Raw genomic sequence first — 13,588 nt, 5'->3', positions numbered from 1 at the left:
ATCAGTCTCCCCTCTCAGCTCTTTCAGAAAACTGTAGCAGGGAGGCCGTGCTTTGAAAGTGAACACTGAATCCTTGTAGCGGTTCATCCTGCGGCAGTGATCGGCACCTCCACCCCAGTTTTGTCTCTCTCTCTTTAAGTCTTCCTTCTCCTTCTATCGCTTTTATCTCTTCACACTTCTTCTTCTCGCAGTTCCAGCAACCGACGGAGCAGTACCCGCCGCTGCGTTTTGGGACGGTGCCAAACGGCAGCACAGAGGAGAACATCCGCTCCAACTACCCCAACATGCACCAGTACATGATCCGCAACAACCAGAAGGGCGTGGAGGAGGCCATTGAGAATCTCAAGACTGGGTAAGGAAAGTGGTGATGAGTAGGAGAATGACGGTGAGGAAGAAGAGTGAAAGAGCACACTATTCTTCTTTAATTCTGCATGCTCTGGTCACCCACCGACCTCCACATCAGCTCTGCCGTCTCCCAAAGGGAGTCACATACGGGCTAACCTGCCAAATGAACAGCAAAAGAACATAAAACACAACAAAACTTAAAGGTTTCAAGTCTGAAGTCGGGTCGCAGACCGTCGGTATCAGTCCATCCTTGACGTGAGGACTGCTGTGCAGGTTTTTTGCAGCCAACACTTTAAGAGCTTTGCTCGCCGGTCTCCAGAGACGCCAGGGACACATGTTTATGTTTATGACCCGGCTCAAAAGGCCACAACACAAAGGAGAGACACACAAAGCATAAAGGTTTAAGGTGTATTTTATTGAACTTAAACCAAATCCAAATTAATGCCAAATTAGGATGGGGTTATGAACGTAAGTAGAATCAGTAGTGTGGGTGTGATGAATGTGTGAATCGTGTCTGCGTGAGTGTTGTAAATGCATGCCAAATCATAAAAGAGAAAACTGGAACTGCATGTTTTACCTGTGAAGGTGAGCAGAGAGAGTGGTTAGTAGGTGGCTAGCTCTTAAATAACCCAGGAGCACCCTGGGCCCCACAGGTGCTTCTGATTAAGGGGTCATCACAGTTGAGGACATTAAAAAGTGCATTCACAAATGAATGAGAAGCAAATTCCAGTCATCACTCCGCCTTCGCTCTCATCTTGGGTTTGTTTCCCTGTTTCCAGACTGGATGACTCACACCGAAACCATTTTCAAGTTTACGTTTAAGTCCGTTGACCTCATCTAATAACAACTTTGTCCAACTTCAAGCTGTGCAGAGTTTAAATGAGAACAACAAAACCACCAGAATTGATAAAATGGATAACATAAAACATAAAAACATGAAATAAAAACAAGTCACACATAGTTAATATTTAAAAATCACATATAAATAATTTTGAGTGAGTCAGGCATGTTTGGGTTGGACTGTGGCACAAAATCAGGTTAAACTAAGGGAAATGGCTCAATAAGGGCCAAGTTATCAGCAGTGTGTAAGCACCACTTAATTATCTGTCCATTCAATCTACATCAACTCCAAACTCCATTAATTATGTCGCTTTGTCCTCAGCGTGGACTAACATTTGTTTCATTTGTACCTCTGAAGTATATTATCATTAAACACACTGAGTAGAAAAAGATACCAAATAGAAATCCCTCCCTTGGGTCCACAAAGTTATTCTGACTGATCGCCTTTATCATCAAATGTTCCTCTTCTGGTGGGAGTGATATCCTTCGGGATTAATACTCCCCCGAGTAGCACTGAAGTTGTGCAACAACGCCTTACTGAGACCCCTTTATGGCGCCCATCTGTTGATCTCAACATGAAGGAAGTAGAAGATTTGTGTGAGAGAGTAAAAAACTGGATGGGTGGCATGTGTGTGTGTGTTGGAGCTGCTGTAGCTTGATGCATTTGTAGAAATGGAATCATATTATATGTAATGAAAGGGAAGAAAACACCTTGAAGAAAACACAAGCTTGGTTTGGATAGCCCCCCTTAGAAAAAAACCAATCCTTTACAGCAGGCGAAACAACTACAAAGTGAAAAACAATACTTTTCACTACAATTAGGGAGGAGAGCAGCAGAATGGGGCTGCAAGGTGCATGGAGGGAAAGAAGTTAGACACTGACTGGAAGCAATCAGGCTGGATCCACGAAAACCAAGCAAACACGTCTCCTATCAGCCAGAGTTAAAAAAAACTCAGCTTTCTCCTTTAATCCACAAGTCGAATCTGCACCTTCTGCTTTTTCTGTTTTTTCTTATTTCTAACTTGAGGCTGCGTTGTCATCCAAACCCTGCTGCAATTACAGGACCCTCTTGTCTTTCCCAACCTGTTAGCGCATCGATCCTCCTCGCCTCAGGAGCTTCCGCTAACAGTTGTAACCTGTGCAGCCCCATCAGGATCATGGCTACTAAACGAGGCGAAAGAGAAAGAGGAGGAGGAGGTGTGGGGGGGGGGGATGAAAGAAGAGCTTTTAAATAATATATGCTAGCAGCAACCGCAGTGCAGGGGGGAAATCCCGCCGTCTCAGCACCGGCTGCCACTCAGGCGCCTCTTGTCTTCAACAAGGGGGTGGGTTTATTATCCGCCTGTGGGGCCACAAAGTACACAAAGCACTTGCCATAAAATATACACTTGCTCATGGTGTTTGACGTGGGAGGGGGGGTGGAGGCGAGGAGGAGGAGGAAGGAGGAAGGGGGGGGGTGATGTTAGTTGATGCAAATGAGGTTTCAAATGCAGATTGGGACCAGCATGCACACACACACACACACACACTTTGACTAACAGCAGCCACAGTCTTTAGCAGATCTGACGTACCGTGTTATTAAAACTCCCATGATGCATTCCTTTTCACTCATCTTCCTTGTTCCTCTTACATCAGCGTCTACCTCTCTCTATCTCACTTTAATCCCCCTGTCTCTTCACCTCCCTCGCTCATTATTTGCTGTTTATCTTCCCATCGACATCTTTCTCTCTCCCTCTCATCCTGACATTATTTATGGAGGGAACACAGTTTACGCCGTCAAAGCAAAGCGGAATGAAGATTCCTGTTTGATTTGGCTGTCGAGGCTCCGAACATCACCTCTCCATCTCTGTCTCTTCGCTCCTCTTCCTCTCCTAACTCTCCCTTTCTCTCCCTAATCCTTCTCTCTGGCCCTTTCCTCCTCCCTCATTAACTCCTTGCTCTTAGCTCATCAACTCCTTTTGCTTCTGCTTTGCACTTCCTTCCCTCCTCCCTCCCTCTCTCCCCAATCATTATCTCTAACCCCCCTCCTTTTTTCTCTCCTTTTCCTGTCACCCACACCCTCCCCTCCTTCACCATCTTACCCTCCTCTTCACATCTTTTCAATCTCCCATCCTTCAGCACAGTCGCCCCCCCACCCTTCCCCTCTCCTCTCCTCCTTCTCTCTTTCCAGGAAGAATTTGGTTGTACAGTGCAGCTCCCCGACCGTGAATATAAATGAATGTGAAGTAGAAGAGCAGGTGTAGTCGCAAATCCATCCTCGGATTCTCAGATCATGAGTCTGAGCTGAGCTGTTACATTCAGTCCATTATTTTATGATGAAGTGTTTCAGCTTACTATCAGTGTACGTCCAGTTTTCCTCATCCTGCCTCTTCTGCTCCTGCTGCAGTGAGACAATTCAACTAATTTTATATTTTCATCATAGTTTAACCTTTCTATTATTTTTCAGTTAGTTGTTTGATTTTTTTTGACTGACTAACAGTTTCTGCAACAATACAATACAATTTTACAACCATTTGTCACATTGCGATATGATTTTATAGTGAATTTCAATCCACTTGCATGTCCCACAATGCTGCATTTACAGTAATTCACTGTATAGCCGGCACAGTTTAATATCTGGTCTGAGATGTGTGTGCGTCTAAACAAGTAATTCTAGCAGCACTTTCATTTATGGTACCACGACTACAAGGCAGCAACGCTTCCAATCATCTTGGAATAAAGCAAAAGCTTTTCATTTTCTTCAGTTTCCGCTGACATGGTCTAGAGACGATGAGACACGTCTTTATATGAAGATATGACGCAGGAATAAAGTGGCTCGTTGGCAGTGTTTGTGATCTATTAACTGGTTTTTATATTATCTGTGTACAAGAAACAACATTAAGTGATAAACCCGCATTGCTCTAAGAGAGCCATGAGAGCAAAACAAGAGAATCATGCCTCACTTCCTCATTACAACGAGGCTTTATGGAGGCTACTGTGGGAGGAGAACTGACATCTCTGCGTCCACTATGATGAATAGCTCACGTAGGTGCTGAGAACGACACTCTCCTGACTCTTCAGTGTCGGTTTTCTGTTTAGACAGTCATTGTCTCAGCTGGTTTATCCATCATCTCTGTCATTTTGTTCACTAGTTGCTCTCCCTCCATTGTCTCCATTAGCTCCAGGTCAGTGATTTCCATTCCTTTGTTGTAATGTTCCTCCTTTCTTCCTTCGCTGCAGGAAACTGGATGCCTTCATTTATGACGCTGCCGTGCTGAACTATATGGCCAGAAAGGACGAGGGCTGCAAGGTTAGAAATAGATCTCTGTCATTTCACGACTCTGCACAGTGACACGCTCATACATCGCTCAGCTATTGTTGAGGCCCCCCCGTCCCCCCCGTCCCCCGCAGCCACTGTGAGCTACAGAGCTACAGGATGTTCTCCAGCAAGCAAGCTAAACTTTATTTATATAACACATTTCATTCCAGGTAGAAGCCGAATGTGCTGAACAATGTGTGAGCGACCGTGAAAGTTGGTGGAGAGTTCAAAGACAAAGAAACTGACACGTAAACCCAAAACATATATAAATTAAATAATACATGTGAGTTAAAACCATCAAGAAAGAGGGAATGAATATGAATTTAATGATTTGAAACCATTAGATAAAACAATAAGATCAACAGTTGACCAATAAAAGTACTTAATGAAAACTTTAAGATTCAAGAAGTAAGAATAAAATAAAATAAAATACGATAGAAATAAATAAAATCATGTAAAAACAAGCATTAAAATTTCAAAATCAATTCTAAAATTTCTTTTTTCTAGTTAAAACTCTCGTAGAGTAGCTGCAGTCAGCTGAGATACTTTTTAGATAAAGCTGTGAGCAGCGCGTCGCGGTAGCCGAGCCAACTGGAAATAAAAGCGTGAACGAGTTTTTAGCGTCCTTCTGGGATAAAAGTCTTCGATGTGCTCGGCCTCTTTTTGTGGGAAGAACTCCAACCGAAGCACAACAAGCACAACAAGCACAACAAGCACAACAAGCACAACAAGCACAACAAGCACAACAAGCATGCCAAATGAGCGCTCCTACATCTGCATTAAATAAATCAAACACATCCGATGCGTTCATGTTGGTCCCTCGCGGCCGGTAGCTTGGTAGGTAGTTAATATTGTCATTTTTGGACAGCGCTGGTGTTGATTTATTAATAAGTTTGCATTTGATACAGCTCCCACAGCGAGAATGAAAATCCTACCCAGTGATCATTTGTAATAAGGTCCATGGGAGGTCTGAGCTCCCAGCAGCCTCATACAGCAGCGACTGCTGCAGTAATTATTACAGCTGATGTGGATCTATATTAATTCCTCCACGGAAACAATATCCACCACTCAAGCCCTGGAGTTTTCGGGGGTGTCGATATTAGTGCTGAGCCAACTGTTTTGCATTTATGTGACAGTGGCAGTAATCAGAAAATATTACAGCAGAAATTAAGCAAATTTTTATCTGTCTCTTTGAATCTGACTCTGCCTAGAGATGCATGTGTGTGTGTGTGTGTGTGTGTGGATGTACGGGTGTTTACTTGTTTGTTTTTTACCCCACAAGGTGATGACCATCGGCTCTGGTAAGGTGTTTGCCACCACGGGCTACGGCATCGCCCTGCACAAGAACTCCCGCTGGAAACGACCTCTAGACCTGGCTCTGCTGCAGCTGGTTGGAGACGGTAAGACAGAAAGTCAGAGGGCGGGGCGTTGCTGAGCACGAAGACGACTGATTAAGGAGTCTTTAGGTCAATGCGAGGCAGAGAGCATCGTTAGGGGAAAGGGAAACTTTCATCAGGGTTGGAAAATAAAGTCAGGTTGGCTGTGCAGCATTGCTGCGTTGAACATTAGAAGAAGAAGTCACTACACACAGCAGCAGGGATGTGGTTGGTGTAATCCTGCCCTCAATGAATGCTCCCTCTTGATGGTATCATACTGTCTGACTTCCCATGTTGTAGAAGCACAAAGGTCTGCATCAAGTCCATTCTGTAATCTGTTGAAGACCATGAAGGTCAGAGGGGACCGGCTGCATGCAGCACACACGTTTATGTCTGCACAGACTAAATGTGAACACGTCTGCAGATACGTCGTGTACAGACAGAGCAGTCCAGTGCTGATTATATCCAGCCTCGTATTCAGAGCACAGGTCTGGGTGGACGGTCGTGGGAATTCAATACCAGAGGCTGTGGCTTCTATTTTGGTCTGTGATTGTCAAGGTTTTTTCTCTTTTCTTGCCATGTGTTAATCCTTTCTTGGTGTGTACACACCCTTAATTTGGCACGCTGTGCTCATTTCATGAAACTATTAAACCAAGCTGTACTTAGAGGATGTTTTTTTTTTTTTGAGGCCACGTCTACACAGACAAGTTAAATTTGAAATGCAAATGAAAATCTGTTTATCCCCCAAAATGTCGCTTTTCCAGAAACACTTTCAGAATTGAGTGCATTTGAAAATGCTGGTCTTGTTTTGCAGTGTGGAGTTTTAAAATGCAAATCAGAAATAACTGTGAGTTCTTTGCACCGACTACAGCATGTTTCAGTCCATGGATATGAATGTAGGTCAGGTCAGCAGGAGATGTTATTAGTACTGTACATCCGTGGTGTGTTCAGGTGTTCGTAGGATGAAAGAGGACAAAGTTCAAAGTTAGGAATGGAGGTGTGAGCTCTGTTAAAGCTGTCAGATAACACACACACACACACACACACACACACACACACACACACACACACACACGTTTGCTCTTTCTCTTTCATACATTCTCCGTCTGATCTCTGTGATTACACACACACACACACACACACACACACACAGAGCCTGACTCCTTCTGAATTTATTCCCCTTATTTCTTCTTTATGCGTGTTGTTGTTTTTGTACCAGTCACCTTTTACTTTAAAGAAGAGTGTTGGTGTCAGATTTTGACTCTTTTCCTCTCTTTGTATAAAAGCTGTAAGATATATTTAAATGTTCCTCGGCGGTGTTTTGTTTCACCCCCAGACTTTGTCTTTTTCATCATCTTCTGACATCTGACTCGTGCCAACATCTACGTTGAACTTTGATTCCACATTTTTCTCTACAATTCAGATTGATTTGTCTTATTTACATGTTATTTTCATGGTTTGCTAAATAGTTCATGACAGTGAAATCAGTTTTATTATTTTTGTTTTTTCGGTTCTCGATTTATTTCACAGCAGATTTGCCTTTAGAATCCCTTCATTTATCACGTGCTTGATCATCTGTTTGTAATGTTACTTCACGAAGTAGATATACTCTGCATAATGTCCATGATAATTAGTTTCTAAGAATGGATTTCTTTTGTGCTATTGGAGGAGCATACAAAAGTGTTTTTTTTAATAATATGTACTGAAACTGAGTCACGTTTCTGTTACCATTGATGAGAAAAGAAAGTATCTAGAAAACAAAAAACATGCCAAGCTGATATTGGATCTACTTTTCGACATAAACCATGTCCGATACATTCATAGAAATGCTGGTAGATGCTGGTTACTATGCAATAGATCCTGAACAGCCAGCAGCATGATTGAAACACAGTCAAACACATGGCTGCACATCATTGCAACCTCTGGGAAGCATTTTTTCTTAAAAGGTAAAGTTAATTTATAGATACAGAAAATGTCCCACTTGTTCCTTTAAGAGTTACTTAGCACCCTAACGATACATTTTAAATAGATCAATCATAGAAATGCAAACAGAGACCCTGCCTTTGAGTGTCTGCACCAATGTCTTTCCGCCATTTTCAGCCACTTGGCTACTTCAGCCTAGATTTTACATCTGGTGGTTATGTACATCTCAGAGAACTACACTGCCCTGCAAAGGAAAAGAGGGGTAATTACAGAAGTTCAAAGAGGGTTTTCAGATAGAAAAGCTCTAATGCACCTCATCTCATGTCCTTCTAGGCTGGTTATTTTACCCAAACAATGACTGCCATAGAACCCACACAGTACCTAACAAATGCAGAGCATTGTGTTTGGATAATCTGCAATGAACATTGTGAGAAACTCCACCGACAAAATGTGTTCTGTCAGCTTTCTTATCCATATCAACCACTAAAATCATTATTTACACTACATAGCTTATGCACACATGTTTGATTTAAAAGGAGCAGAAAAGCATGAGTCAAAAAATGAGATGGCAAATGAAATCTGCTGAGTTTAGCTATTTTCTTTGCTTTATTTTCCATTAGTGAAATGATATAGTTGGTGTCTTATTCAGTTGTACCTATGTGAAATGTAATGTCAGATAACAGCTTTAGCTAGTAGCAGTTATCTCACCAGCTATTCTAACTGTCTAGTTAGCCGTCTGTCTGCGGCAGAGAGTCCAGCAGTGACGAGTCCTTTTCACACAAGTTATGGATCTGGACATCTTTAAACACATGGTAGATACAGTTTGTAACTCAAATCTGAATAAATATATGTTCTAAAGTAAATATATTGCCCTTGTAGAGCAGTACAGGTAAATCGTGCTGGCGTACGGCTTGTATTCAGTGCTGAGTTGCTCTTTAACTCAGAAAAGGAGGAGGTGTGGAAGAGAGAAAGAGGAGAGAGAGAACATAAAGAGCAGGAAGTAGGACAGAAACATGGGCTGAAAAGAGGAGATGTGGAGGTGCTCTTGGCTCCTTTCTGTGTCTTTAACGCCACAATAAACTGGCGGGCATTGTTAACCAGGCTGTTTATGTGTCTTTGTGTCAATCATGATCTCTCAGCACTCAGCACAGTGCTGATGAGTATCAGGAAGCGGAGGCTGAACAGACACTGAAAGGACTGCAGGGAAACTGATCGAATCCTGTGAACAGTCTGCTTTAACAATACAGAAGTATGTGTGCTCGCTCTGTAATCCCACAGACAGGTGAGCATCATCTAAATCACAACTCTGCATTCGTAGCAGAGAAACTGAGAGACGGCTCGAGGCAAACGATGCAACAAAGACAGAAATAAATGTTAATCTAGTATTTGTAAAGTTTCTGTCTTGTAGCCAACTTCTAAAGCAAACATAATGTTCTGATTTCTCTTTGATTGACTGAAATGTTTTGGCAATAATTGCTCTCCTCTATTCATGCCAGGAGCACTTTTTAGAATTGGAAGGGAACAAGAGAGGAGGCACAGGCAGCGGAGAGAGATGGTGAATAACTTTAACACAGTGACCTTGACAAGCTCCAATAATTTGGTTTGCAGTCAGAAGGAATCTCAGCATTAAAATAATACCCCTTTTGTTATATATCCATAATGGCTGGGAAGCCTTTTAGCTGCTGGCATCAGACAACTGATAAATAAAAAGACTGAATTAATACCAGCTTCCATACGTTGCAACACTGACGCTAATAAGCTATGACAGATAAGAAGCTAAACAATTAAGCAACAGATGAGGAGTATCTGAGTGTGAGTGTGTTTACCTGCACACGAACACCTCGTCCATGTGTTCATGCATGTAAACATCAGATTATGAAAGAGGACACATGCTCTAAGGAGTTAGGAGGAACCTTAATCTGTTCTGGCCGAAGCAGCACCACAGTTGTAACATTAAAAATAAAGGCACCATGCAGCAAAGGAGGAGATATAGGGACTAACAAAGAGTGCACTTAGATGAATAACAGAGCAAAAGAGATGAAACATAGGAAAAACATATTACAGGTAAAGCCACACCATGATGTATGTAGATTTCTAAGGATGATAAACACCCTACACACTGAGCAGAAATTGAAATTCTGACAAAGGTAAGACTTATGAGCATTTTCTGTGCTCATATTTCACGGTAGCGGGAGTTTCCAAGCAGCCATAAAGCAAAGCTGATTCATCCTGAAATGTGGAGATAAGTCAGTGGGTGCAGCAGAGGCAGAGAGGGAAGAGAGAGTCAACAAGATATCAAACACACAGCGACACACACAGAGCAGAAACGCTGCTAACGTTCCAACCACAGCTGTCGGTGAACTCCATTTTCCATCTTATAATCCAGACTTCAATTAAGAAGTGATTTGTCTGACCAACACTGGAGGACTTCCTGTAAACTGTACATTATGTTTGGTTAATAATGTTTGTGCCTCCTGAATGAATTAATTATCCGCCTCACATGCACTCTTACAGATCCTGTGCTCGCTCCCCCTAATTCATTTCTTTGTACGAGCATCGTTTTTTTTTTTTAGCACCTGATTGGTCAGTCACCAAATTGGCTTCTCCGGGGAGCAATTTAGTCCGTTCACAATTAGCCAGCCGGAGAGGGAAGGTGGAAAATGCCTCAGAGTGACAGCGACTCCCCAGAGGCACACGGATACTGAAAACGTTCAGACTGGAAACTGTGAAACAGGTTTTTCTTCCTCCTAAAATGAGACATCTGACGTTTGATTGGGTGGCACAACAAACACAACTGTTTTTAAAGGAGTGTTTCATAATATTAGATTACTATTCCCATATACTTACTTTATATAATACTTTTCTCATTCACTGACTCCAGTAGCTTCTTGCTCATTTCTTCATTGTTTTTTTGAACACTGTTAATCTTCTGTCTAAACACTTCCATACTAAAAGCAGCTCAAAGGGCAGGAGAATGTAGTAGTAATAGAAATTATAACAAATATTATTCATTTAAGTGCTCCAGAAAGTGTTTTACATGGTGAAACAGGACTTAAAAACATAAGAACGACAAAGTAGAAGCTGAATTTATTAGTCTGAGCAGTGTTTTCTGTAGTTAATGGTGTTAATAGTAGTTACTACTTACTACTACTCTGTCTCTGGAGTGCTGCTGACCTCCTATTTGCACTTAGAGAGCAAATACACGGCAGTACTTTTGTGACAGGGAGCCTTTTTGAGGTTGAAGGCAGCTGCGTGTCAAGTCGGGCTCCAGCAGACTTCCAAGGAGTAAACCGTCTTCAAAGTGACGCTGCAAAGGACCAAGATGCAGGAATATGTTCTGTTACAACTGCTGATGTCGCACCAAGGCTTAAATCCCACAGCGTAGTGCGTATTCAAAGTTCGCCTCCACTCCGCTGCATCTTTTTGTCGCTCACGTTGGCTCTTGCTGACTGAGCAAAGCCAACAAAAGCACCTCGCACACAGAAGAATGATAAAAAGAAAATGTGAATGCAAACAGCTTTTGGCACAGAGGGTTGGAACATAATGTAACAGCATTGTGAACCCTCGAGAAATGTATTTCTCTTTTCTTTATTTTGTTTAGATGGCTTTGAGACTTTAAAAAAACCCAGATGTTGATTTTAATTTTATAGAGTGAGAGCAGAGATATTTCTGTGAACCTGTAATCTTGGTTTTATGTTTAGTTTAGTTCCACAGTCAAACAAAACCCACGGATCATTTGGGATCAACATCAAAACACAAATAAACAAACACTTTTTTCCCGTTTTAAGTTATTTTTCTTCATATTATACCCTGTCGCAGACGTGCACGCCATCCCACACAACAAAGACCGCTACAGCGAGAACCTTCGCCGGCTCATTTGATGTAAATTTACCTTTGAGCATAAACGATTTCATGAAGTCGTCATTGTTTTTGTCACCCTGGTCCCCGTCTCACAGTGTGTTTGCTAAAGGAGAGGGTAGAATAAAATACGGGACGGTTGTTAAAGTTGAAATTGCTTTGGCAGTTGGACAAAACATTCTGGCACTATCTTATTGGAAGTCTGATAACCCTCATAACTCCAAGTGCCGTGCAGAAGTACCATTGAAAAGATAAATATTTTTAGATCCATCTCCTTAGAGATTAATTAGATGTCACCACCTCCCATGCACACACACACACACACACACACACACAATGACAACATGTGTTGTCTCTCAGATGGATCCAATTATTATTTGTGCTTTTACTGGAAAAAAAAGAAAAAAGAAAACAGTGACAGTTTTCACAAAAACAATTTGTTTGAGAGATAAAGAAACTGTGCGCAGACATGACGGCAGGAACAGCTGGAGCTCATATAATTTACTTCTGTCACTCACAATAAAAGCTGTTACAGTGACTTTAAATGATTCGCTGTGTTTTCTGTCCCGTCCGATGTTCCTGCTAAGTTTACTTCTGCTTCATCTACACTTCTTCATAAACTGGATATTGCAGATCACTGAGAACACTGAGAACAGTAATCCAATGTAAATATGAGACATAAAACAAATGAATGAAACATGAAAATGAACCAAAAGTTTCTTTATTTGAGAAGCTGGCCTCCATTTCAGTTACACAGTAACACAAACAATTTAGTTAAAGCCTGAATCCACAGTCTGCAAAGGTTCATTGTGGTTTAAGTTTCACTGTGATATGTTTGGAAGAGTTCGATCGATAAAGTTGAGAAGATATAAACTTTATTTATCAAGAATAAATCACATTGTCACAATCATTTCATGAGAAGAGGTGAAAAACATTTTATTCCAACAGTGTATAATAAAACCTTTCACTTATGTATGTTGTTTGATATGCTTACTTTTTACTGATGATGATTTTAGTTTAATCTTTAATCTTTAGTTTAGTGTGGCTTCAATTAAGTGGTCAGTCTGAAAAATGGTGGATTGCCCCGTTCAGGTGTGAGTGCAGGTACCTTGGGATCTTCTACACAGTGAGGGTGAAATGGAAAATGAATGGAGGATGTTTGTAATGTGATGTGAGATATTTGTGTTGTGGTTTTGGCCTTTGGTCTTTCTGACTCTCTTCTATTTAGTACATTTAGTAGCCAAGGTCAGATGGTTTGTTATTTTGGCCTAATTTCTACCTAAAGGTCAGTTTAAGTGTGTCAGTCTACCAACAAAGAGCTGAGGAGGTGATCAGTGTGAAGGAAGCTCTGATTTTACCTGCTGGTTTATGGTCCAACCTGTGGTCCTGAGGTCTGAAGACTTATCACACTGCTTTCTTCTTCTTGTGTTTCTGCGGTTAGGGTTTGGTTAACTTAAACTCCTTAGTCGTGGCTGACAGACGGTAATGTCACATTCTTCTTCATGTCCAACCTTTCACCCTGACCTCCATAGTTAGAGGTTTCTCAGGTGGTAGAACATTGTTACGCTGCTGTTCCCTTTGTTGGAACAGGACAGGTCATTTTAACCTTTGAACAAACTACTAATAATTTGTTAATCACAGCAGTTTTACCACATTTACTTCTCAAACAGACAAAATTAAGTAACTGTACACTTCTTCTTCTGACTGTGGGACATGTTTGGTGTGTGCAACAGGCACCAAACGCACTGCAGGGACAGGTTAAGGAGCTTAAGCAGCACACAAAGGACGCACACTGAAAGGAGCTAGTCGAGGTGCTCCTGGTCTCCTGTTCGCCTCTTTGTGGAGGTTTCTATGAGCATCAAACTGCTCCAGGTCCCTTTCCAGCAATGCCTCTTCTGCACAGAATGAATAAAGCAGATATTATTTATAACGCCACTGAGAGGATCGA

At 41.8% G+C, this 13,588-nt stretch overlaps 1 protein-coding gene across 1 annotated transcript in view; it reads left to right on the top strand.

Annotated features, from left to right (window-relative positions):
- Positions 1-13,588, top strand: part of LOC139215780 (glutamate receptor ionotropic, NMDA 2D-like) — a 94,049-nt gene that overhangs the window by 78,693 nt on the left and 1,768 nt on the right. The window contains exons 13-15 of the mRNA XM_070846814.1: positions 192-352; positions 4,405-4,474; positions 5,766-5,895. Coding sequence (XP_070702915.1) covers positions 192-352; positions 4,405-4,474; positions 5,766-5,895 — 361 coding nt within the window. The remainder of the gene's footprint in view (positions 1-191; positions 353-4,404; positions 4,475-5,765; positions 5,896-13,588) is intronic.

This window comes from Pempheris klunzingeri, chromosome 16 (assembly GCF_042242105.1).
Source record: "Pempheris klunzingeri isolate RE-2024b chromosome 16, fPemKlu1.hap1, whole genome shotgun sequence".
NCBI classification, from domain to species: Eukaryota; Metazoa; Chordata; class Actinopteri; order Acropomatiformes; family Pempheridae; genus Pempheris; species Pempheris klunzingeri.
Note: the sequence above shows the minus strand (reverse complement) of the source record. Positions and strands in the feature narration are given on the sequence as shown.